This window comes from Sturnira hondurensis, unplaced genomic scaffold (genome assembly GCF_014824575.4).
Source record: "Sturnira hondurensis isolate 20B ecotype Veracruz unplaced genomic scaffold, ASM1482457v3 Scaffold0008196, whole genome shotgun sequence".
Lineage (NCBI taxonomy): Eukaryota > Metazoa > Chordata > Mammalia > Chiroptera > Phyllostomidae > Sturnira > Sturnira hondurensis.
Window position 1 is genome coordinate 25,877,486 of NW_028080827.1, and position 27,760 is coordinate 25,905,245.

At 41.9% G+C, this 27,760-nt stretch overlaps 2 protein-coding genes and 1 pseudogene across 2 annotated transcripts in view; 1 reads left to right on the top strand and 2 right to left on the bottom strand.

The window, feature by feature from the left end:
• Positions 1 to 1,567, bottom strand: part of ATG14 (autophagy related 14) — a 29,993-nt gene extending 28,426 nt beyond the window's left edge. The window contains exon 1 of the mRNA XM_037054357.1: positions 1,330 to 1,567. Within this exon, the coding sequence (XP_036910252.1) occupies positions 1,330 to 1,550 (221 nt within the window). The 5' untranslated portion in view covers positions 1,551 to 1,567. The remainder of the gene's footprint in view (positions 1 to 1,329) is intronic.
• A 1,844-nt stretch (positions 1,568 to 3,411) lies between these two features.
• Positions 3,412 to 27,760, bottom strand: TBPL2 (TATA-box binding protein like 2). The gene is made up of 7 exons (XM_037054452.1): positions 27,707 to 27,760; positions 25,090 to 25,547; positions 24,244 to 24,331; positions 21,910 to 22,001; positions 16,415 to 16,582; positions 12,316 to 12,410; positions 3,412 to 3,541 (listed from the first exon to the last, which is right to left on the bottom strand). The coding sequence occupies exons 1-7, from the start codon at positions 27,758 to 27,760 to the stop codon at positions 3,465 to 3,467; spliced, it is 1,032 nt and encodes a 343-aa protein (XP_036910347.1). The 3' UTR covers positions 3,412 to 3,464.
• On the top strand, positions 7,428 to 8,179 carry LOC118992540 (40S ribosomal protein S6-like; annotated as a pseudogene).

The following is a 27,760-nucleotide window of genomic DNA, read 5'->3' on the forward strand; positions in this document are numbered from 1 at the left end:
TTACTAATTTAAATACATATTTTGAGCAGGCAGCTTTTTTCTAGATTCCAGAGAGGTCTGGGTTGGAGATACAGTGTGGCAGTCTTCAGCATGTAGATGCTATTTAAGTCATGAGAACGGATGTGGGAAAACATAGACAGAGGGTCCAGAAATGAATAACTGAAAACCTCCATCAGGTAGACATTTCCATCTCATACCTAGTATTCTTTAAATGAAAAAACTGGTTTAATTTTTAAAGCTACCACTTATTACTTTCTAAAGTCATCGAGTGCATTAAAGAGACACAACAAACCAACGATTATATCCTACAAATCTCAAGAGAAAAAAAGAAGCAAACTCCATTCATAATTAGAGGAATACTAGGAACTCAAAACATTTCCAAATATAGAGGTTGTACAAACTAGTGGTTAAGTGCACTGTATATGGGTTCAGGATGACTGGATCTTAATTCTCCCTCTACACTTATCTCTGTGACCTAGGTAAAGGCACTTACAGACCAGTTTCCTCAGCAATAAATTGGGGATAATTTATTGGGTTACTGTAAGTGAATTAATACCTGAACTTTCGCGATCAAAAACTTAGCTATCTTACTATTATTGACGCTAAGTTATTGAAACAAAAGTTAGGAGAGACCCTTCAATTTGACACACTAACTCTTCAACTATCTTAACTTACAGCTCTGTTTTGATTCCCAAACAAGGCCGAAACAGGTGCGTAAATTCAATTCTCTTAACTAAGGGCTTACAGCTCCTCGTCCCAAGTTTAAAACAAAGCCAGAAGGCATCCCCAAAATCCTTAACATCCCCCCAAAAGTCAGGGAACTGGCTCGTCCCAGTTCACACAGAGTAAGCAAGTCTGATAACAAGATCCAGCTGGGGCACAGGGCCCTGGGGCTCGAGTCCCTCTTGATTCCCTTCTGGTCTCTCCTCTAGAGAATGAATGTGTTTTCCATGTCAGGGAAAGGTTAACTCAAGCCTTGAATGGGTGTGCAGCAAAGTGGCAAGAACTCAACTCTAAGGCGGCAACAGGGGGGAACTTGTCTAGAGTCACTATCTATCCAATTTCACTAGTACCCAGGAGCACGGTGGGGTCAGGCTCTTCTCGAGAAGGTTATGAGGCAATGGCAACTTAATCTAGCCTCCAACTCCGACCCTGTTCCCTGGAAGCAAACTAGCTACGCTGTCTCCACCTCCTCTCGCGGGATTCCACGGTCCACACCTGGGCCTCGGCCTCCAAGTTCCAGCCTCCAGCCTCCAGCCTCCAGCCTCCAGCGCGGAGCCGGAGGAGACACCCCGGGAAGAAACAATAGGGCCGTGGCGGCCCCCGTACCTCTCATGGTCGCGGCCGTCGAAGTACACGAAATCGCCATTCTGAATGCACTTGGCGCAGGTCAGCCGCCGGCGGGTGGTGTTGCACAGCGGACAGCGCTCGACCGCCACGTACAACCCCTCGGCGTCGTCCACCGAGTCCACCAGGTCTGCGGCGAGCGGCCGAGGCCCGCAACCAGGAGCCTCCGACGCTCGGGCTCCCTTCCCACTGGGAGACGCCATGATAGCCTGAGAACAGAGTCAGTCACGTGGGATTTTGTTTTCAACCAGATGCATCCTGGGCGAGGAGGAGGGGCTTGGGGAAGCGGCGGGAGCTCGCGCGGGCTCGGGGGGTCCTGGTGAGCCACCTCCCCTCCGGGGGTTGGGGGGGGGGGGGCGGCGACGTTGCTGTATCTGTTCGCGCAGGGGCCGCGCGTCCCGAAGGCGAAGCTTGTTAGAGGGCCAGACAGCCAAACAAAATGCCATCACCTCTGGGTTACGCCAAGGCTACAGGTTAACGCCTCTAATCTTGTGCCTCAAGGATTCCGGGAAAACGTATTGGGAACAAAAGAAGGGACTTTCTTTGATTCTCTATGGATGCTTTAAAATTTCTTTAGAACTACAGCTGGGTTTTGGAATGAAGTTTAATTTTGGCTCACCTACGTCCTTAACAGCTGAGTGATTGGGGGCAAGTTCCTAACCTCTCTTGGCCCGTGTTTTCACCTGTTAAGTGTGGAAGTACCTACCTAGCCAACGTCGTGAGAATTCCTGAGCAAATAGTTGAATAGCAATCCAATAAATACTTTAATAGCTAACCAGTGGGAACAACCATACTACTGAATGTGAAAATGAATTTTGTATCTTTCTGAAAAGAGAATTTTAGTTAAAGTAATGGCCAACACTCTGCCCTCCCTTCCCACCCCAGACTACTCTGGGGCACGCTCTTGAGGAAGAATTTGAATTGGATAGGATATACCGTAGATAGGATTATCCCAGTTTCTTTTTCAGGGAGGGGTAAAATAGGCTGACAGAAGATTTCGTCAGAGTAATCAGTGTTTGAATACGCCTCTAACCCACAGAAGGGAAAGAGAAAAGTGGGCGTATAGGTCAAATTACTTAGACCAGTGATTTTCAAGATTGTTTTGGTAGGGTGTCAATGAATGGCTCCTGCCCTGAATTCTCTCTCTAGCAGGGACTTTTTCCCCCGGTTTCATACCTAAAGATTCGTAACTGCCTGCTAGGCATCAAGTGATGTACCGTGGCCACCATAAGCTCAGCGTGTTGGAAACAGAACTCCCCCTCCTCACAAATGTTTCCTCCTCTTGGTGAAAGATAGAATCACTACCACTTGGGACCACAAGTCAAGTTAGCCTCATCCTTCCTTGTTAACCTCCACTTCTCGGTAAAATGCTGATGATTCCACAGACTAATTAGGTTTTGAATCTAAACCCTTTGCTTCATCCCCTTAGTCTTACCTGTTCTGTTTTAATACAATTACATAGGATTATAAAGGCATACAAAAAACAAAAATTCCCCATACTGGTTTAAAATACAGATTACACTAAACCTGAATGGGTCCTGGAAGTTTTAAGATTAATTTTTTAAGTGAGAGAAATAACTTTCTCTGATCATTTTTTTAAAATTTGATTTTTCTTAAGGTTTCAGACTTTCATATTTCATTTGTATTCTGACAGGACCCTTCACGGTGCCTACACCTAATAGCTGGGCTCATCTAATTCAGTATTTTAAAAGGCAAAAAAACAGACATATTAATTTCTATCCTAGATATTACAGATAGTATCTGTTTTATGCGATTTCTATAAAGCACTGTGCATTTTCAGAGGACACTTCATGCACTACATCTTTAACAAGAGCAGGGTGTTAAATTTTAATGATGCTACAAAATCACTCTAGCGAGGCCCTAAATCTCTCACATTCTGAAATACGTTTACTTGTTGAGTTTTAAAAATAACATATAAGTCAGTTTAAATATGAACTTTTCTTCATAGGCATGGTTACTCACATAGAATCACTCTTTAATAAGTAAAGTCAAAATATGCGTGGAACATCTACAATTAAAGGTAGAAATATCCAGTTGTTTCTGTACTGGGTTTATGCACATACTCAAACCAATATACTGTGAGATGAATGATATACTCAGGCTTTTTTAAAACCCTTTAGAATAGGATAGATGTTTTCAAATGCTTCATAGATCTCAGAACGTTCTTTGGCACCTGTAAAGAAAACCCAAGTTTATATAATCTTTAATATAAGAACATTTCCAAATTTTTCTTAAACCTAAAATTTCATTGTTGCCCTGACTAGTGTGGCTTGGTTGGTCATCGTCCCACAATGCTCAAGGTCGCTGGTTCAATCCCCAGTCAGGGCACATGCCTGGATTGCACGTTTCATGAAAGTCAACCAATCAATACTTCTCTCCCCTCTTTTCCCCTCCCTTCCCCTCTCTCTGAAAATAAAAATGAAACCTTAAATAAAATGTCATTGTCATCTCTGATTACTTTTAATACTGTGACATCTTTTGAGGTGTATCTGAGAAGTGGCATTTATTCCTGGTAAAGACAAAAGAATTTGGTGATTACATCCACATTTCCACACACATCCTCAGCAGAGTTTTCTAGTACTTCCACTATGGAGGTGTGTCAGATCATCTTTAGCCACACAGGGCTCAGTATGAAATGCAGAACGTTAATTTCTAAGTGTGCCATGAATATCACCCCTGAACCTGACCTTTCAGGCAGCACCTGTAGGCATTTAGCTGCCCGCTAAATGGTCTTTCATCCTTTGATCCACTCATTCCTAGTTAAAATTTTGATTTCCTAATGTTGACTAACAGACAAACTGGAGCTAAATTTTAAATGTCAGTGTATGGGAAGGGATAATTAGAGGGAAATATTGTAGTGGGTTAGCCAGAAAGTTCGTTTAGCTTTTTCCATACAATGGCTCTAGTAATGCTTATTTGTCTTCAACTTCATTTGAAAAAATTCTGTTAGATTGCATTGTGACACCTGTCACATCAGCATGCATGTTAAAAAAAATCAAAATTGGTGAATTTTTGTGCAGCCATGTTAATATTGAATAGGAAGAAAGTAGGCAACATTTTCGGTATATTATGCTTTATTATTTCAAGAAAGGTAAAAATGCAACTGGAATTCCAAAAAAAAGATTTGGGCAGTGTATGAAGAAGGTGCTGTGACTGACCGAATGTGTCATAAGTGGTTTGCTAAGTTTCTTGGTACTATTGACACTTTAGCCAAATAATTCTTTGCTGTGGGACTGCTGTATGCATTGGAAGATGTTCAGCAGCACGCCTGTCCTCTACCTACTGGAAGCAAATAGTGGGAGGTAGCTGACATACTCAAAATATCCAAATCAATAGTTATTGGTGGAAATTAAAAATGTATCTTTTATAGAAAAACTAAATGGACTTTTTGACCAACCCAATACCACTGTCACCCTTAAAAGTCTTCGATTTCAAGAGATCTTCAATTATAACAAACTGCTGTGGAAGTGAAAGGGATACAAACATGAGTTAGACATGGTCCCCACCATTGAGAGATGATACTGACTGATACCAGTCAGTCCCTACTCATCTCCCACCCCTGACAGCCACCGCTAACCACTCCCACCTTCAAAGCTATGCAGACACAATGTGCTAAGTACAGGTTACAGCCTGGTATTACTTATGTGTATGGAGCTGTCTGCTAATCAGGAAATTATTATCTGATATTATTGTGGGAAGGAGGCAAGGAGATTAACAAAAGGAATATAAAAACTTTGAAGAGGAATGAAAAATATCTTAAGTTGCCAACGGCTTCTTTGAGGGCTACCACATTAGAGAGGGTGGAGGCTCAGTAAGAGCAGAGATAACCTGGGAAGTGGTTATCTGGTTTAATTACAGGACTAATTGGAGAGAATTACCAAAAGGAGGATCACCAGATTGGAGACGTGGGTAGAAATCAGGATGTAGAACCAAAGATGAGCTATAATTTAAGAAGTGGAAAATGGCAAACATTGGTAAGGCTAGAGAGAATTTTGGACCCTTAGACACTGCAATGGGAGTGTAAAAATGGTTCAGCCACTATAGAAAACCATTTTGTGGTTCCTCAAAAAAGGTCAAATAAGAATTACCACATGAACTGGCAATTCCACTTCTAGGCATATCTCCCCTCCAAATTAAAAACAGGCACTCAGATAACACACGCAGACTTCTGTGGATTGCTGCACTATTCAAAACAGCCAAGAAGGGAAACCACCTGAGTAGTGTATATACACAATGGAACATTATTCGGCCATAAAAAAGAGTTAAGTACTGATACATGCTGCAATGCAGATCGACCTACAAACTAACGGAAAGCAGCCAGACACAAAAGGTCACAAACTGTTTGATTGCATTTGTATGAAGTAACCAGAATAGATCAGTCCAGAGACCATGCAGATTGGTGGTTACCAGGGGCTAGTGGGAGGTAGGAATGGGGAGAAACTTCTTAAGGACATGGGATTTTACTTTAGAGTAATGGCATCGTTTGGGAACTAGACAGAGGTGGTGGCTGTACAATATTGTGAATGCACTGAATGCTGCTGAATTGTTCACTTGTTGGTTAATTTTATGTTCTGTGAATTCTACTTCAATACATTTTTCAATGTTTTTCAAGAATCAAAGATAAGTCTTTATGAGCTTAAATTACACTTGAGAGATAGGGGGGAAAGTTATTTTTGAGTAACAGCCCAAGCATTTACTACTCCACCCTCAAAGATTTGGGATAGGGAGGAGTAGTTATTGGTAGTTATTGACATAGTAGCAGAAACTGTGTATTTGGGATAGAAGAAACCCCATATGTTTCAGATAAAATCTTAGTTTCTAGAGAGAAACTAAAAGAGTAGAAACCAAAGACTGAATTGGGGAAGAAATAAAACACCAGTATATAAAACTCTGCCTCTGGTTTGATGGACTTTTTTGGCTTCTGAATACATTTGAATGGAATAGACTTTTTTTAGGAGACAGTGACATATATATAGGAAATACACTTCCATTCCCCACCCCACACTCTAAAAATACCAAAACTAAGTTCCTTTTGACATTTCCTTGAGGAACAGAGTGTCTAGGTCCAGAATTTTGGATAATTATGCACTTCAGTTTTATCATAATGCTTAAAAGAAAAAGTTAGACTTAAGAGCATTGCATTTAAGCCCAAAAACTATAACCTTCTGGTATCCCCTGGGGAGCAAAAACACCCATCACCCAAGAGGGACCGGGCATTGAGAGTAATCATTACTTTATATCATAGGAAACCTTTAGACACAAAGGGAGATTATCTCACACCATTTTTTCACTCCATCTGAGGGAATACTGGGGCTCAAATGTTCAAGTTTCCTTGAATAATGAGTAGCAGCTATGGCAGAAGACCTCATGTATCTAGTGTTCTTTCTTTTACACCAAAAGTTGTCAAATAAACATTGCCAGGATTTGTAACTGGGTATTAAAATGAGCAGATTTGGTCAATCTAGTCAAATATATCTACTGAAATTACTGGCATCAAAACTTTAAGGGAACCCAAAGCAATCTACAGGTTCAATACAATCCCTATCAAAATATCAATGCCATTTTTTTTCACTGAACTAGAACAAATAATCCTAAAATGTATATGGAACCACAAAAGACCCCGAATAGCCACAGCAATCTTGAGAAAGATTACTATTGGAGGTCTCATGCTGCTTGATATCAAACTATACCACAAAGCTATAGTAATCAAAACAGCATGACACTGGCATAAAAACAAACATATAGATCAATGGAACAGAATAGAGAAACCAGAAATGAACCTATACCTATCTGGGTCAATTAATCTATGACAAAGAAGGCAAGAATATACATGGGGTAAGGACAATCTCTTCAATTAATGGTGATGGGAAGACTGGACAGACACCTATAAAAAATGAATACAGACCAGTTTCTTACACTGTACACAAGAATAAACCCAAAATGGATTAAATACTTAAATGTAAGACCTGAAACCACAAAATCTGGCTCCACAAAAGAAACCACCACACACAAAAAATGGCAATTTTTGTGGCGCCTTATAGGTGACCAGCTGCTTCAGGATGGAGCCGAAGACCTCTTTTCCAGCCACTGGCTGCCAGAAACTCATTGAAGTGAATGATGAATGCAAACTTCATACCTTTTATGAGCAGAGTATGGGCCACAAAAGTTGCTGCTGACACTCTGGATGAAGAATGGAAGGATTATGTGGTTCGAATCATAGGAATGCTTCGTTTGCGTGGGAATGGCAAACAAGGTTTCCCCATCAAGCATGTCTGCCTGCTGCTGAGTAGGGGGCATTCCTGTTATGGCCCAAGGAGGATTGGAGAAAGAAAGTGCAACTCTGTTCAGGGTTGCAATGTGGATGTCAATCTCAGTGTTCTCCACTTGGTTGTAGTAAAAAAAAAAAGGGGGGGTGGCAGGGGGAAGATATTCCTGGTCCCACTGATACTTCTGTGCCCTATTGCCTGGGGCCCCAAAACCCTAGCAGAACTGGCAAACTTTTCAACCTCTCTAAAGAAGACAACATCTGCCAATATGTTGTGAGAAAGGCCCTAACAAAGAAGGTAAGAAACCTAGGACCAAAGCACCCAAGATTCAGTGTCTTCTTACTCCACGTGTCCTGCAACACAAACATCATCCTATTGCTCTGAACAAACAATGTACTAATAAAAATAAGGAAGAGTCTGCAGAATATGCTAAACTTTTGCCTAAGAGAATGAAGGAGGCCAAAGAAAAATGCCAGGAACAGATCACCGAGAGATGTAGGCTGTCTTCTCCGAGAGCTTCGACTGCTGAGTCTAATAAAAAATGAGTTTCTAAAAGGTACAAATAAATAATAACAGGCATCAAAAAACAAAATAAAACAAAAACAAAAAGGCAAACTACTGAATGGGAGAGATATTTGCAAATGATATGTGCAATAAGGGGTAAATAGCCAAACTATGTAAAGAATTCATTCAGCTCAACATTAAAAAACAACAAACAATCCTATTAAAAATGGACAGAGGACATAAATAGACATTTCTACAAAGAGGACATACAGATGGCCAACAGGCACACGAAATCATGTTCAACATTACTAGTCATTAGGGAAATGTAAATAAAAACCATAATGAAATATTACCACATACTTGTCAGAATGGCTATCATCAATAAATCAGCAAATATGTTGGCAAGGATGTGGAGTAAAGGGAACCCTAGTGCACTGTTGGTGGGACTGTAAACTGGCGAAGCCATTATGGAAAACAGTACGGAGATTCCTCAAAAAGTTAAAACTAGAACTACCATGTGACCCAGCAATTCCAATTCTGGGTATTTATCAGAAGAAATCCAAAACACTAATTCAAAAAGATATACGCACTCCTATATTCACTGACGCATCATTTACAAAGCCAAGATATGGAAGCAACCCCAGTGCTCAGTGATAGATAAGTGGATAAAGAAGCTGTTGTACGTATAGACAATGGAATATTACTCAGCCATAAAAAGAAGGAAAGCTTGCCATTAGAGACAACACGGATGGACCTAGGGGGTATTATGCTAAGTAAAATAAATCAGACAGAGAAAGACAAATACCACACAATTTCACTTGATATGGAATCTGAAAAACAAACTAACAGAATAGAAACAAACTCATAGACACAGAAGCAAACTAATGGATGCCAGATGGGAGGGTGTCAAGGGATAAGTGAAAAAGGCTAAAGGAATTAAGAAGTGCAAGTTGCCAGTTATAAAACAGTCATGAGGATGTGAAGTACAGCTAGGGAATAGAGTCAATAATCCTGTAATAACTATGTGTGATGCTAGATGGGTACTAGAATTATAGGAGTGATCACTGTAAAGTATATAAATGTCTAATGACTACATTGCACACCTGAAAATAATATAATACTGTTTTCAATGATAACTGAAAAAAATACATAAGTTGCAAAAAAAACTTTAAGGGACCCTAAACTGATCCCATACTCCTTTAAATAATCAATCAATAATTAAACATCTAGATTTGTACCACCAGAATCCAACTAGATGACCCTTGCCTTTTAAGCAGAACTTACCAGTCCTTTCCTTAATGGCCACCACTTTGTGGGATAAACATCATTCCTAAGCTTGGTGACTGAGGTGGAAATTCTGTGGCTGGAAATTCACTGGAGGAATAAATGGGCTTTGAGATCAAATGATAAGCGCTCAAGAGCCATCCCCACCACTGACTAGCTCTGAAATCACAGGCACATTGGCTACCTTCTGAGTTTCAGTTTCCCTACCTGTAAAATAAGGACAATACCTTTCCCAAAGAGTTGTTAGAAAGAGTGAAGGGATGGACGGTTTGTAAGAAGTCCTTTGTGAACCTTATTTTACAAAATCGAAGCCATTTTCATTGCTCTGGAAGAACGTACAGTACTTCAGGGTTAAGGACGCTGGGATGGCTGACCCAGGTACACGTGGCTCATCATCTGGTTCTGTAAGAGCCAGTACCCTGTAATTTGTTTATGCCCGTCTCCTTTAGCAGGGCTGGATTCCTGTCAGACAGGCAGTGTACTTTTATAGCCTCAGCAGCTAAAACAGTATGTGTACCTGGCAGGCACTCAAAGTTTATGAAATATCAATTTTCAATACTACTTGGAATTCCTAACTCTATTTTTATACCAGGTCATAGCTACACATCTTATTTTCTCAAGTGATATCATATATATGCCTATATTCACATATATATATACACACACACACACATGTAAAAATCTTACAAATTGAGAAAAATAGTATTAAACTCCTAAAGGCATGCGTTTCCCAGAATATTAATGGGAGATTACCAGTAATGATTGACAGGGATATTCTGGTCTCTCTCTGGCCTACTCACCAGTCAAGTCAGTCTTGCCCTTTTCATGCTGCTCTCTGACCTACTGGTTTTCAAGAACCACTGACATCTGGCTGATTGAGAGTGACCCTCAGTAACAAAGACCCAGCTTCTCAGTCCTCTCTGCTGGAGGGAAACAAGTCAACATGAAGCATTGAACTAAAGCCTCTTTAGACTTCATATTCCTATCATCACGGCAAGGCGTCACAGCCAAATCCCGGTCTTCTTCAACACTAGGGTCAACAGCGAGGAGAGTGGGCTTTCACCGAGAAAATAATAGCTAATGTTTACACTGTGCTTACCTAGGCCAGGCACTGTTTCTGTCTCCTCATGACACGTAGCAGGCAGCTTCTATGGCCACCTTCACTTTACATATGTGGGAATCAAGGTGGAGAACTTAAACTCACTCAAGGCCCTACTGCCAACAAATGGTGATGCCTGGATTCAGAGCAGACGGTTGGCCTGCACAGTCCGTCGTCTCGGCCCCCACGCCACTAAGAGAGCATTTACCACACCTCAGCTGACAAGGAGGAAGGTGCACAAAAGACCACACAGGTGTTTTCACAGGATCATCATAGTATAATTCTGGGGCAAAGGCAGAACTGGAGAACAGACCCATGTATAAAAATAAAGGTCAAAAGGAGACATTGTGCCTTAATAAGGAGGGAAGAGCATATAGCATTCAGATGGCTAGCTAGCTATTTGGGGCTGCAGCATGCAAATCAATTTGGCTCATGCCATATAAACTTGACATTCATTTTGGCAGAGAAGAGTAAAATGTGTAAAAAGTCAAGACAGAAATAGCAAACTTCAGTAGAATGGTATGGAAAAAGGAGTCTCAGCTATTTACTTCAAGAATTTAAAAAACTCTTCTTTATGTAAAAATAACTCAACTGGAAAAAGTCACAAATTTAACAGAGTAATTATCTTTAATGTTATGGTAAATTCATACAAATCTGTGGTGGGGGGAACTAATAGAAACTAAGTGGACAAATAGCATAAGTTATTTACAAAAGATAAAATTATCTTTGTTGGATAAGGTGAAAGTAATCAATTTCTATTTCTGATTACCAGTAAGGTTAAACCAGTGAGATTGTTTCCACTTGTAAAAAAGTTTTTTTTTTTACAGAAAACTTTTCCTGTAAAAAAAAGTGTTGGTTTTGGTTTTGAATGCAGCCGAGGGTTTTTAGAAGACACTTAGGTACATCGCTAGTAGGAACGCATGACATCCGAGAACTGCGTTGTCTGTCTCTTCAAACACAATTTGGTGATTCGTGTAGAGAACCTTAAAAATGGTCATATCCTTAGACAAATTCCAATTTCTGAGCATCCAAAATAATAAAATCATTCTCTCCACATAAAATAGCCAATGCCTGTGCCATTTATAAGCAGCAAACAAAGAAGGAACGTTTAAACGCCTGACAGTGGGAGAGCAAGTCTGATGCAACAGGACGCCAGGGCAGAGGGCGGGAAGGGGGCCTGCCGGCTCAGTCTGGTCTGCTGCCCGCTTCGGTGTAGCCTGCAAGCTGAGGACGAGCTTTTTATTTTAAATGGCTGGGGGAAGTTTTTTTTAAAAAGAAGAATATCACACGACACATGTAAATTATGTGAATTATGTTAGATTCACATTAGAGCCCTTTCCTTTTGTGACGCCGTTAGCCAGTTTTGTCACCACCCCAGCAGAGTTCAGGTGTGGCGACAGTGACCCGATGGCCCACAAGCCTGTGATGCTTAGTATTTGGCCCTTTACAGAAGGAAGTTTGCTGGCCTTCCTGGGAGAACACTGCACAGCCATTAAAAGCCTTCATAAAGAGTGTGTGTGGGGGCGGTGGGGGGTGTTGAGTTCCATGTGTTACAACGGTTAACAAAAAGGCAGGATGTAAAGATGAACGTATGTGTCAAAATGACAAAGAACATGAAGAAGTTACATTGTTTTGGGTATTGGGACTGATGGGCGAAGTTATAGTCCTTTCTATTTTGTCATCTTTTCCAGGTGTGCATTCTATGATGGTGAATAAAGCTATTTAAAAGAAAAAGCCAAGCACACACATAGCTGTTGAATTTTGTGAAAGTCAGAAAATAACTTTAGAACTTACCTGTCAATACAACTTTTCCAGATACAAAGATAAGCAGCACAATTCGTGGTTTTACCATTCTATAAATAAGGCCAGGGAATAGTTCAGGTTCATAACTGTTAAGATATGAAAGGAAAAGGTTAAAAACAGCACTATCCAACTATTTTCCTGTGATATCTAAGACCCAGTAAATATTAAACCTGAATATTAAAGCAGATTTAAAAAGGTTTTTTTTTTTTGCCAGAAACCTTTTGGCCATCTTGATAAAAGTAGTTTTCAGTGTCTTAGGTAATTTCTTGTGCAGCCAAGAACAGAATTTGTTTTGGGTCATGACTTTTTTTTCAAGTGCAAGTCATCCTAAACTATTAGAAATCAAGGTAACTTAAGGCATCAGATCTTGTTGGTTCCATCTTTCAAAAAAAGTCTGTCAGTAAAAACTCATAGACCCATTTTCTAAATTTTCCAAGTTCCCCCAATACTGAGCATACTGTGCATGCATTTCTAAACTGACAAAGTTATCAGTTTTAGTAGATAGAACCTAAAAACTTTAGCAAAGAGAACCACTGTTATTGGTCTTTGGACAGGTGCTGAATAAGAGAGAAAATTACACTGCCTCTAAGTTTTAAAAATTCAGGCTGTGCTCCTGTGCATAGTAACTGCCTGGCATTTACGACGACGTGGTGAGCTGGCCGCCCCACAGGGCGGAGGATGATCGGGCTATGAGCCGCTGAGGCGCTCGGGCATGAAAAGGAGGAGAGGGGGCTGGAAAAGCCTGGGCAGGCCGCAGAGAAGAAGTCAGGAAGAGGAGGCTGATAAAGTGTGGCTATTCGCCAAACAGTGGCNTGCCTCTAAGTTTTAAAAATTCAGGCTGTGCTCCTGTGCATAGTAACTGACTCGCATTTACGGCGACGTGGTGAGCTGGCTGCCCCACAGGGCGGAGGATGATCGGGCTACGAGCCACTGAGGCGCTCGGGCATGAAGAGGAGGAGAGGGGGCTGGAAAAGCCTGGGCAGGCCGCAGAGAAGAAGTCAGGAAGAGGAGGCTGATAAAGTGTGGCTATTCGCCAAACAGTGGCTAATGGAGAATGGACAGAAGAGAAAGAAGATGTTTGAGAACTGGAACACTGGCACACACACGAATCGTTGCACTTAAGGAGTGAGTCCAGATGACATGAAAAACTCCATTCCGTTCTGTAAAGACCCAACAATGGAGGATGCAAAACCTCTGATTGACACCAGAAAGAGACATCACAGTGGCTACCATTCTGAGGTATGTGGAGGCTGCTGTGGGTGGTCCTAGACATCACCCTAGTCAGGTAGGACCTAGTCAGGTCCTGGTCAGGTAGACATCACCCTACCTGATTGCAGAATGCCTGTCAAGACTTCTACCCACTAACCACTCCCCACACCAGGGAGACAATGAGACCAGAGGGAGCCTTGGGAACTACAAGGTTTGAGCCAAGAAAGTGAGGCTGGGGGCACCGAAGAGATGTTTCCATCTGGCTCTCCAGCTGAATCCTAGCACTCTAAGAGGGAAAAGAGAACAGGAAAGTATACAAATGATCGTGAACTGCATTTGGCTTTCAGAACTATGGTTTTAAGGTGCCAGCCAAATAATCTCCTGATTAAACACTTACTTCACTTTATTTATTCTCTGCCTTCATTTCAAAAGAAGGTTGAAGTAGAAAAAAGAAAAAGAGGTTATGGTTAGGGGTGAAGAACAATTTGTGAGGACTGAGCATAACACACACCTGCCAATCTCTTGGCCAAGCCAGATTCCACTTATTGTTCAAGTCTCAGCTTAAATGTCACTTGCCCTGAGAAGTCTTCCTTGAGCTCCACGCCTCCCCAATATCATTATTCCTTTTGATGGTAACCAAAGCACGCCAAGCCGGGGAGGGAGTTCATCCTTCATAGTTACCCTACTTCATTATTGTCTTTGGTTTGTGTGTCTTCCCTGTCAGACAGTGAACTTCATGAGGACAAGGGACCATGCTGTATGGATTGTCACTGTCAGCATAGCATCTTCTATATAATAGTCACCTAGATTTCACTCACTGAAGAAACATTTATTGTCAGGGTATCTTTGACTTTAAAATTAAAGAGAAGGGAGAAAAATGCTTAGGGGGAATGGAGAACAATTACAGCATAGGGAGATGGATGGAGAAGATTCCAGGGTTATCAAATGCTGATAAATACAAATTTGTGGAACCTGGGAAAGCCAATGAACTTGAGGCTGTGACATAGGCAAACTTGATCTGATCACCAGAGCTGGTGTGTGCCACGGCGTCATGAACACACACACCGGAGTCGTCATCCGTGACCTGAGGAAGCAGGCTCGCTGGAGAGCACTCAGCAGGGGCAAGAACGAGACTGGGAAGAGAGGGCTGTGGGAATGCAAAGCAAGCTTCTTTGCCAAGTTAAAATTTCTAAAAAAATGGATGAGATCATGAAAACGGCTCAGAAGGAAGACAGAACAGTGTCAGGCCCCCTCCAAGTGGCAAAAGGCAGTGCATCTGGAGAATTCTCTCCTCGCCCTGTTATCTTCCGGCAGGTAGCAGTGGTGACAAGGGGGCTCCTGCTCTCGATTTAAATCTCATCTGCAACGTTGGTGGACACGAGATGTGATGAAACTCAGGAGGAATTGCACACGTCGTTTTAGGGCCCTAACTAGCCAGAAAGGGGAGTGCCAAGTGGAGTCAGAACTCAGGCAGAGATCTTTCCCACGTGCAAAAAGTTGGTTTAGAGAGACACGTGGGAGGCCCATGTTTGGGAATCTGGAAGAGAAGATGGCTTGTGTGTTAAAAAAAACTCTTAAAAATGAAGATTTTAGTATAAACCTACAAATGATCACAAGGTTGAAGAAAGAAAACGATACCTAAAGAGGCAATGTGTCTTGCTTGGGGGGCTTCCCAGGGAACTCAGTGAATACCACCATGGGTACTCAGCAAGTATACACTGAAAAAATCTGATGCAGAGAAAAAAAGAAAATACAGTCAAGGGGAAAATAAACAATGCCTGAAGAATATTATAAAAGCTAAATCTCAGAATGAACTAAAATTTTTTAAATGTTAGGGGAAAACAATGCAATTTTTAACTTTAGATGTCTCCATAGAAAGTTAACAAATGTTAGAGAACACACAGCTTTATTATGATCTCCAACCTCCAGTAAACAAAACGAGTGCTCACAGGCCAAGAGAAGGAGAAGTGACCGAGTGAAAGGACTTAAGTTGAAGCCGGATCCAGAGCATGTATGATTCTAAGCCAGTTCAAGTACCCTGGCCCAGGAGTATACCCCAAGGAGCGGTGGGTGAGTCTCGGTGTTGATCGTCAACCTCCATCACTGTTCTCTCAGATGGATGGGAGAAGCACCTAAGTAGCTGAAGGAGGGAGGGGCAGGTGGGGGAAGGTGGGAGCAGCAGCAGCAGCAGCAGCATTTGCTGCTGAGATGGAAAGTTTCATTCAGAGCAGCCAGTCAGGCTGGAGATCCTCCCCCGGGGATACGAGTGCACTGGAGAAGAAGCTGCTGGACTGCAGCTGCACATGCACAAGGGACACCCTCGAACAACCCAACGGGAGGAAACTAGAGGGGACTCCCCTTCTCTTCAACCCTTCTCTCCCCACCAGCTGCCAGTCCCTTCTGATTTGTCTACCCCATCTCACACCCCTCATATTGCCTCTGTTGCCACCACCCCCAAGTCAGATGGCCTGTTTTAGAAATCTACAAGTCAATGGGTCTCATTGTGTGGGCCACCGCCCAGCAGCAGGGGCGTCGCCCGTGAGCTTGTTGGAACTGCAGAGTCAAGCAAAATCTCTGCTGCTACGGCCCAGGCAGGAATGCGTTTTGTTGTTGTTTTTTAAAATGTTGTTCAATGACAGTTGTCCCCAAGGAATGGGTTTTCATGAGCCGTCCAGATGATCACTACTCAATTTAAGAACTATTATTCCAAAAGATTGGACCTACGTGGTAACCGAGGACTTAGAGCATCTTAGCCCTTTCATGTATTGTGCCTTTACCAAAAATATTATACTTCCTCTAAAAGATACACTGTAAAAGCAGCCCATAATACAACTTTAACATGTGATGGTGGACACAAACTTAAGTTACAGAACAATCATACCTACTGAACTGCTGATGGGTTAGCACCAAACCTTCCAGCCTGATGGGAAATCTCACATCGCAGCTTCCAACCATGTTCTGAATTTTAAAATCGAGGAATCTGGCGGGGAACCCAAGCTTCTGCACCACCCGGGCATATTTTCTCGCTGCAAGTCGAGACTGCTCTTCACTGGAGGGGGCAAAGAAATGTGTTTAAAGATGACTAATCATCACATCCTCCGTATAACGCAGACTATTTTCACACCCCCCTCTGGCTGCATTTCTGCCGTTTGTACCATGTTTGTCTCTCAGTGTACGAGTATTCTATGAACCTGTAGACTGCAGGACGAGGACCTACATCTTCGACTCTTGCCCCTTGCACCTAGTGAAAGGCATGGTGTAGCATACAGCTGAACTGACTCATAAACAGGTTTTTGTCATTTGTCACATGTCAGATGTTGTTTTCTTTTACTCATTTTAAGTGCTTTTAGATAAGTTAACAATTCCTCTGGTTCCCAAAGTATGTGTCTTTCGACCAGCGGCAGCACCGCCACCTGCGGACTTGTTAGAAATGCAGAGTCCTGGGCCCCGTCTCAGACAGGCAGACACTCTGGGGGTGGGGCCCAGCATCCCGTGTTTTAACAAGCCCTCCAGGGATGCTGATGCTGATGCTCATTAAGGTTTTGGAGGCATCCATCTGCTCTAAACGTGCGTGTCATTTAGATGGAAACAACAGCAACAAAAATGAGGACATTGTATGTAAAAGAGAATCAGCATGAGGAAGATACACGCCAATGGAGTGGCACAGACATGATGTGAGGACTCGGGTCTTTCTGGGGCCTAATATCGTAACCAGATATTAAGACAAACATGAAAATACCTCAAAATCTGCTCAACTTTGCTCAGATTTTCTCACACAGTTGTCACCCAGTCATATCCAAGATGAGAAAGAAATTCATCCAACTTGGTGGCTCAGTCCTGAGTGTTTGCCCTACTCCAACCCTAAATCCATGTCAGAGGATGTGAAATCCTGAGACCTGAGGTTGCAGTTTTCACTGGGAACTTTTCAATGGTCCCGGGCCCAACAGTGAGCAACAGGGCTTGCCAAACAGGGGTGACACCTGGAGGGTACATCATGCCCAGGGGCGTCCAACTAGTTGGCATCTGTGGGCCACACTGGAAGAAGAAGAGTTGTCTTGGGCCACACATTAAATACATTGTGACACGTAATCACAAAATAAATCTCACAACGTTCTTAAGTAAATTTACGATTTTGTGTTGGGCCGAATTCACAGCCCTCCTGGGCTGCCTGTGGCCCACAGGCCACAGGTTGGACACCCCTGATTAACACTATCCTCTGTTATGGACCGACCCCATCTTTCAGCTGAAAATCAGAAGCACCTGAAAGGGAAGCCAGATTGAACATGTTAGCTGGACCAAAGGAAGTGTTCGATTCTCTTTTCTATCTGGGTCCTTCACACTTTGCACTGATTCTCCTCACCCATCTCTAACTCCTGAAATGTCCGTAGCAAGGCCATGTCCCCAAGTTAGCAGTGAAACAAAATGTTTCCATTTTGAAAAACTACCTTTCACCTAATCGACCCATGACATTTCCCATGTGCTTGTAAGATCAAATTTCAAGAGTTTGCATAGCCCTGTAGTTTCCTGGGATATTAGTTGTGAATATCACACAGAAATTTTTGCTCAAAAAACTAACAAAGACTACATACATGTTGTTGCACAAACATTATAAAATAGATGAAGAACCTTGAACTGTCACAACCAGTGGTGAAAACCACTGATAAACTTGACCCTTCTGCACTGTTCCTGCGCAAACACAGGCATCTCTCACTGTGCAAACTCTGGTTATTATAACTAAAGAGGATAAGTTTGGTAAATTTGTGGAGATGATTCTGATATCCCTTATACTTACCAAATGTTCACAACTCTCTATCCAAATCTCAAGAACCAGGAGATCTGGGTAACAATATTTCTTTATCTGAACTCACTATCCAAGCTTTCACTATCAGATGTTAGGAACCCAATACATTTAGGTAGGAAGAGACACTTCTAAATGTGTGTGTAATATGAGCACACTTTAAAATGCAAGTTGGATAATAAACCTACAATTTAGTTGCCTGCTCTTCCATCCCCAGACTTCAGCTGATGTGACCATTCTTCCAACTGGATATACCCATGTGCATTTAATGGCTAAATGCAATTTGTCCTATGACCCAATCAAACCTCTACAACTACATGTTTAATTTGTCTCTCCCCTGTCCTAAACAATGCTGAAATGAACATCTTTGCAGATATCTTGCAGAGTTTTCCAATAATGACTTAACAATGGGGATTTCTAGGTCAAAAAATACACAGAGCAACAGAAGAAAAAGCCGAGAAACTAACTCAAACACATGTAAAACTCTTAACCTATAAAAACAGGTGGGGGAGGGAGGGATGAAGCAGGAATGGATCTTCAAAAATGTATTCCTGCACTGTCTGGCCATTCAAAAAATTATTTATCTTACAGTGAAATAAAATTCCATACCTGCTCTGCCCAGTATGGTAAGCACTGGCTACATGTGGCTATTTAAATTTAAATTGATTAAAATTAAATTAAAAATTTAGTTCCACTTCCAGTGAAGATGGCAGTATAAGCAGACATAGCTCACCTCTTCACACAACCACAACAAAACTACAGTAAAATATAGAGCAACCATCTCTCAGAACTGACAAAAATTGAGTTGAATGGAAGTCTGACAACTATGGATTCAAGAAACCACATCCATCCAGACTAATCCAGCAGACTGGTGCCTCTAAGGTTCCATCAGCCCGGCTAACACTGTTTGACCCCATCTTGGAGATCCCCAGAGACTCCACCCCACCCAAATTACCGGGCCACCCGAGCTGCTTTTTTATATGAATGCCTGGTCTTGGATCATGCTTCACAACTTCTTAAGTCCTCTCAAACAAGCAGCAGGCCTCAGTGAGTCCCAAGCCCAGAACTAGCACCCTAGATTCACAGTTTGGCTTTGCCTGGGAATCTCCAAACCCAGCACAAGAAGCGGCCATCTCAGATTACTTTATAAGTCAAGCAGGGTAGCCCAGGGCAAAACACAGGTAGGGACTGATCTTGTCCTGCATGACTTGGGAAACCCCAGGGACAGTGCACTCAATGGATAGCCACAGACCATGTCAGAGCACCACCACCCCGCACAGCTGATACTCCACAGAGAGATGAGAGTGGTGGTCAGTGGTCACAGCTGATCCTTACAGCTGACTGGCCTGGGTAAATCCTTCCCATTGATCTGCCAACAGCAACCAAGGCTCAACTACAAGAAGAGGGTGTGCTCAGCCCACATATAGGATGCACCTTGGGTACCCAGCTTGGGTGATAAGGGAGGTTGTACCATTGAACCCTATAGGACACCTACTACATTAGGCCACGCTACCAAGACACAGAGTCAAAGCAGCACTACCTAGAAATGTAGAAACAAACACAGGGAGGCTGCCAAAATGAGGAGACAAAGAAACATGGCCCACATGAAAGAACAGATCAAAACTCCAGGAAAAGAGCTAAATAAAATAAAGATAAACACTCTATTAGATGCAGAGTTCAAAACACTGGTTAAAAGGATGCTCAAGGAACTTAGTGAGGACCTTAACAGCATAAAAAAATCCAGTCAGAAACAAGGATAGACTAATTGAAATAAAGAACAATTTATGGGGAAACAACAGTATAGCTGATGAAGCTAAGAATCAAATCAATGATTTGAAACCTAAAGAAGCAAAAGACAACCAATCAGAACAAGAAGAAGAAAAGAGAATCCAAAAAAAAATGAGGATAATGTAAGTAACTTGTGGGACAAACTTTAAGTAATCCAATATTCACCTCATAGGGGTGCCAGAAGGAGAAGAGAAAGAGCAAGAAATTGGAAATCTATTTGAAAAAATAATGAAAGAAAACGTCCCTAATTTGGTGAAGGAAATAGACAGGCAAGTGCAGGAAGCACAGAGAATTCCAAACAAGATAGACTCAAAGAGACCCACCCCAAGAAACATCATAATCAAAATGCCAAAGGTTCAAGAGAAAGCGATTCGGGGGACTGTGGGAGAATGGGTGAGAGGTGAGAGGATAAAGAAGGACACATTGGTAGTCACAGAATGGCCCTGGGGATGTGAAGTACAGTATGGGAAAGGGAGTGGCCAAAGAACGTACACACATGACCTGTGGACATGAACAAGGGTGGGGGGATTGGCTGAGGGAGAGGGGGGTGCTGGGCGGAGGGGAGTAATGGGGGATGATCGGGACAACTGTAACAGTATAATCAATAAAATACAATTTAAAAAATTCAGTTCTTCTATTTTATTAGCTGCCTTTCAAGTGCTCAGTAGGGGCTACCACACTGGACAGAACAGACATAGAACATCATCATCTGGAGAAAACTCTAGAGGAATCAAAACATCAACTTTTCTTCCTCAGCAAAAGCAGGACCTGAAAAGGGCCAGAAAAACATATGGAGGTCAATATTTATATAATGCTGTGCATGGTGAATGCCTTCCTGAGCACGAAGCCAAACATTGAAAATGTAAAGAAAGAAATTGGATAGACTGACTGACTATACACAAAAATATTTAAATCTTGTTTTTAAAAGAACCCACTTTATAAAACACCATAAACTTTATTCTGGGAAAATAGTTACAGTATAAAATAGTGAAAATACTTAAATGTCTTCACAGACTATTGGGCAAAAGACGAATATCTTCATAGAATGTTGGTCAAAAGACACAATAGGTAGTTTATAGGCTTACGGAAAATTAGCCTCACTAGTAAATCAAAGAAATGTAGTTAAAGTAACATAGCTTTTGCCAATTGTTTTGGAAAATAGAAAACATGTGAACACCCCATGCTCTTTGGAGAAAATGACCTCTCGATGCAGCTCTAGAGTGAGGGGACACTGCCTGGGCCTCTCGGGAGGACACACTGCTGCCGCTCATCTCTGGTCCTCGGGAGGAAGGGCGGCTCCCTGCGCGGGTTCAGGGTGAAAGGCTCTGCATCAGCACAGCTGCCCGGGGCTTCCTCTGCGTGAGGTCCAGGAGCCGAGCCTTTTAAGGAATGCCTCCTGGGCTAGTGCTCAAGATAATGGTCAAGACACGTCTAATTTCCCTCCTCTAAAAGTTCCATCCATTTATTTATCGGCAATGTGGGAAATACAGAAGAGCTACGCCCTAATGGGCTTTATCAGTGTGGTTGCTTATTTCCTTTTTAATGCACCTTAAAAACAAGTTTTAACAGCCTAATGAAGCCCCCTCAGTTTAACAGAAGGGACTGGAAAGTATGTTATAAGTCAGTATTATGAGGCTGAATGTTTTTAACCCAAAATTTGGCATTTCATGAACTTAACTCTTCAGCCAAGTATTTTGCTCCTCCGTGTGTTTAAGAACATTAATGCGACCCTTTCTGGCTTTGCATACTGGATTCTCCATCTGGTCGGGGTAGGAGGTTGTTCCTCATACCTTTTGGCTCCTGTGCAGACCATTTTCCCCGAGCTGAATATGAGGGCTGTTGTCCTGGGCTCTCGGATCCTCATTATGACTGCAGCAAACCTCTACACACAGAAGCCCAAGGAACAATTAGCCTTTGCTAGAGTTAACGTGATTTTAGTTGAAAAGCTGAGCTGGACATGAAAACTCGCTTGAATAAACTGAGACTGGATGGGAAAACTAAACAATTTCTGGGTCTCTTCTGCCCACATTAAGATTAAATAACAGAAAGAGGTCACAATTCTAAACTGTACTTAGAAAAAAACAGGTCAGAATAACAACAGGAAAGCTAACATTTGAGTGCCTGGTATATTTCAGGCCCTAGTCTAAGAGCTTTGCCAGCTTTCTCTCATTTATCCCCATTTAGTGCACAGGGCTGTGTGGTTACTTAACTTCCACAGGCAACGTTAAAGGTGAGATTGAAAACCACCACTAATCAGACTCTGCTTTTTACTTTGAAATACTCCCTTTGTCTTTCAAAGAATCTTTGGAGAAAATAAAAGGAATGTTACAGACTTTTCAGACTCTAGAATGTACTAAAAAGCAGCCAAAACATAAAAGAGAGAGAGAGAAAAAAAAAAATATATATATATATATTTAGTGATGTTGAAAATGAATGACAAAAAGTTGACTTGTCAAGTTCTTGCCTGCTGTAGTAGATTTTAAAGTGTGGGCCACAGACCAGCAGCACAGACCATCCCTCTGGGTGGTGTTGATGCTGAGAGCCACTGGCCTGCCATACTGACATGTCACTTAATGATCTGCTCTTCCTACTGGTCCTACATTGACATGCCCTTCCCCCTCTCTCCCCCTCTCCCCATCAAGTTGGGAAGGGAACTAGCCTGGGTACTCTGCAAGATTCCGAGTCCTATGGGTCAGAGCTATGCTACAGGGCCAAGGTGGGGCTGGCAAGTTTGGATTTGAAGTGTTAGGAGACAGTAAGAGAAACCAGAGTCAGAACCACACAGAGCTGATCAAGCCCTATTAGTGATTTCCAGGTGTTTACTAAAAAAAATGGCTCTCTCCCCAGTATTCATTTTCTTACATTCTTATGGTAGTTTAAGTGCCAAGATAATTTCTTTGGCTGTCCAGTCCAAGTTTGGACAGGTCCTATACCCTGAAATAAAATGAGGGGAGAGCTGAGGATGGTACAGAATAAAATATCCTTAAAAAGCTGATTGCTCAATAGTGTGGGCAATTATTGCGGCAGCTATAAGAATCTCATTGTGTTTCCATCCTCATCATCGCCAGATATATGAGATATAAAAACAGAAGCTATATTGCACTTGGGTAACATTTGCATTCAGATGTCAGCAGTGACACTAACACAGTAAAAACAATTTATAAAGAATTGATGCTGGCAGGGTCTTCCGGGTTCCTACTAACGTGGTCTTTTTCATCTAACTGCATAAATCCTCTACCACCGGGTAGGGACCGGGTCTTCCTCAACTTTTTGCTAAGTACAGAGTCTGCCAAATCATTCAATGCTGATCGAATTATCAAATCCATTTCCTGGGTAAATAGGCCATTGAAAATGGGATGGCTTGCCTTAGCAAGATACAAGAAAAAATAAATTTTATTCAACTTTTAGGGGAGCTCTGAATGGTGTTGCTCAGCACATTAAATGCCAGCCTGCGAATGAAAAAAAAGGTCGTAAATTCAATTCCCAGCCAGAGCACACGCCTGGGACGCAGGCCAAGTCCCTTGTCGGAGGCATGCGAGAGGCAACTGATTGAGGTTTCTCTTCTCTTTCTCTCTCCCTTCTCCTCTCTCTAAAAATAAATAATGTCTTAAAAATAAACTTTGAGGGGGTGAAAAATTCCTTGAATCTTACATTAGTAAGTAGAAGCTTGAACTTTCCACTTTAAACAGTTTAGCTTTTGCAAAGAAGAGAAACTGTAACTGAAAAAAACACAGAAGTGATGGCTGGGTGGACAGCATTTAGAAAATATTATTTCCAGCATTAAGAAATATTATTTCTTAAAATGATAGCATTTTAAGAAAGTTAGCACCCCATAGTGAGGCTGAAAATAGTCAAGCTGAAAAAAGTTTTTGAATGAAAAAAGAAAGATCGTAACCTTTAGGAACTGCTCAATTACTGCTTTATTCAGGATAGAGAAGAAGGTTTTTTTTAGAACTTCAAAACAGAAGATGAGACAAACTTTTCAGTTGCCAAAAGCTGTCTGCTCATAAATTTGTTCCTTTGAAAAAAATAAAAACAAAGGAATAAATCAGTATCTTGATCATGTGAAGGAAAGTAAGTCTAAATGGAAGCTAATTGTTGAAAGGAATACTGAGAAGGCTTACCTTTGGGTTATATTCTGCATTTTTTGCCTGTAAAGCTATTTTCTTCAAATCCAATTTACAGGCCAGGTTTGCAGTAGAAACTATATTCCTAAAGAAATAAGTCAATTTAAAAATTTGACCAGATATAAAAAGAATTAAAACTAACTTCCTCATTTCATAGGTTATATATTAGTGACTTTGTAGAGGGAGAATTATTCTAAATCTGAAATATTGGTCCCTAGTAAAATGTAAAACTTTCAAAGTAAAGTGATAATATAAAATAGCTTTTCCCAAAATTATATGACTAGTTGACTAAAATTAAATTCTCAATACTTTTAAAAACTATGCCTCACAGTCAGGGCACATGCCTGGGTTGTGGGCCAGTTCCCGGCAGGGGCTAGTTCCCAGCAGGGGATGCACAAGAAGCAACCATACATTGATATTTCTCTTCCTCTCTCCTTCCCTTTCCCTCTAAAAATAAATAAAATATTTTTAATAAATAAATAAATAAAAACTATGCCTCAGAATCACAAGTACAATTCCAAATCAATGTGCAAACTGAATTCAGTTTTACATCGTTCTATTCATTGAGTTTAACCAACCCCAACCACAATTTTCAGCAACTAGTGCCTTAGTATAAATATAATCTTTCAAAAATGTATACACTCTTGAATTAGTGCTTCATTTTATAGAAAACCAAACTGTCCAAAGCCACAGTCTAGTAAGAAGTGATAAAACAAAGAATAACAAAATCTGAAATTCTCTTCCCTATACTATTATCCTGGAATTAGTTGTCATCACACTCAGGAACATAAAATGTGTACCCAGAAGCACTGTGCATCCGAAAGCCCCCAACAAACAACTTACTGCAGCTGAGGCACAATTTCAGAGCATTCTGAAACAGGGGTCATCGGTGTCATAGGAGTTATGGACGCCAGAGGCAAGGAGTTCGGTTTCTCCGGAGAGGGCTGGACTGAGTCAGCATCACCAGGGGGCAGAAGTGAGTGGGAATTTGCTGAACCATTTCTGTTTAAGCCCAAGCCAGTTTTCTGTTTGCTAGATAATGGCAGCCTCCTTTGCTGACTTTGCGCTTTACAATTTTCTTCAATTTCATGCTTGCTTCTAATGACAGTCTGGTCTTTATTTTCTTGGGTAAGTTCATCTGGTAGGAAGCTAAGATCCACAGACGAGAAACCACCAGATGTTTCTTTGACTTCTTCGAGATGTGAATTCAACACAGCCTCTGGATTGGATGATTTAGATATGTAGACATCATAAGGTGCAAGGGGGCTCAGCAGGGGCAACCCAGGCGGGGCGAGGTCATCCTAAGCCATTCCCAAAACAGACAGACAAAACACAACAGACAGAACAGTGTGTCACACCAGTGGGATAGTACCATGGCCAGCCGGCAACATGTTCCGGCAGCGTGTTCAGGATGAGAGGCAGTACAGCTGCTATTCATGCTCTGTCCTTCTCCACAAAGTATTCTATGGGAGTATCACAGCATGCTTGGTAGAAGCAGAAACGTACTTAACATCCAGAAAAAGCATTTTCATAAACTGCTTGTCCTACTTTAGATCTGAAGTAAGTTGCCACTCTGTATCCAATTCTGTAATAAAAGCAACCATGCTCTAAATTATGTATAGTTTGGAGAGAACAGAATTACTCTGCTCCTTAAATTAATTGTAAACTTCAGTTGATTTAAAGATTTTTTTTTGGGTTTTACACTCATACTTTAAATAGAAGAACAATAAGTGAAGGAAGTTTTAAGACACAGCTTGCGTGCTAATCAAGACTGCACTGGGGAATCACTGTTATTCCTTCTCGGCAAAGGACAGATAAAAGGTTCTAGTTTTGCAAATTTGTAACAGGAAAAAGTGATTGAAATTTAAATGGCAAGGATAGTTCAAATCAATATATCGTATTTTCAGTCCAGGAGAGGCAGCTCAATTTCCATTAGTATCAACTGAGGGAATGAGGCGTGTAACTGAGGGAAACAGCTAATGTAAAATTCATGGAGTTTTTATGGAAAAATTGATTACCTTGATGCATATATGACCACCTGCTTTGCCCAAGTTGCAGGCCCAGGTTCTAGATTTTGGGCACTGCTTGCAGGATAACCTAACCCTTAGCACTTACTTCTGACAACTGAGTAGTGATGAATGCCTCTTTGTCTCTTTGCATGTTGTCCGGTGACACAGCCACCTCAGCTAAGATGACCGTGTCTGGCCAGATCCTACCAAGTTGCTCTGGTACTGCAAGCCCAGCAGATGGCAGGGGTGACTAAGTGATCAAAGAAAACACTCAGAAGCCTGTAGTCATTCTCAATGAAATATGATTTTTAAATTTATTTCATTTTAAATTGTGTAATTGGCCCCCACCCCCCACCCCACAGATTGGCCCCAGGAAAAGTGAGGTGGGGACTGGGCATGCTGGCCCTGTCTCCTCTCCACTGCTTCCTCCATCTCTTCTTTCTGGCGGGAAAAGATCTCATCAGCCAGTTTATACCAAAGCCCCATGTCTGCAACAGTCAGTGTCTCCCCTCCTTTTTCCCATCGGGGCATTTTAGCAGGGGGCAAAACTCTCACCTGAGGAAACTAAACTTCAACAAGGAATTTAAAACGGTGGTGGAAGGAGACTTGACGTGGAGGGGCGAACGCAAAATAAAATACACAGATGTGTTGTAGAACTGTGCACCTGAAACCATACAATGCTATTAACCAATGTCACCCCAATAAATTCATAAAAAATAAAAATAAGTTTTTATAAATAAAGAGTAAAACAGGGAATTTAAAGCAGCGGCAACAAGATACTGAAGGGGGACGTTGTATGGCAATGGAACGTTGAGTTTACCTGTAGGAACGCACCTCAGAGAACGTACTGATAGCCTATGTGCTGCACCCTTGACCTTGTATCTGAAGAAACTTTTGGTTAAACGTTTTTGCAGAACCATAACTCATCTTTCCCAGAACCTTTGCTGCATGGGCTTTCCTCTGCTGCGTTACAGGCTGCGGGACGGCACTCTCTCTATCTCAGCCCTATCATTGTCTATTTAAAAATTCTTCCTTCGCTGCAACCTCCCCTCCCCACCCCACCCCCGCCTTAAGTTGCTCTCTTGCTTTTGTCCCTTTGAAGACTCCTTCCTCTCTTATTTACCATACTTGACTCTAAAGATTTTAAAGATCAAATGAAACCACACGTAAGAATTACAAATGGAAAGAAGCCACAGGTGCTTCGAGTTCACATTTTGGATTCACCCAGGACCAGATTCAAGGTGTGGTTTGCAGCCTCAGGCAAGTGATTTCACCTCTTGAAGCTTCTATTTTTCTGGTGAAAGATGGAGCCAATCAAGTCCACATCTTAGAATCGCTAGGAATTTTATGAGATAAAGCAGGCAAAGCCCTCAGAGCAGGACTCGGCGCGCAAGGAATGGAGTGGGACGCAGACCCTGACTCTGGGACAGTGCGGCAGCCTCCAGGCTCACCTGGGCAGTGCACTGGTCCAGGTAGAGCTCCAGGTACGTCTCTTCGTCCTCCAT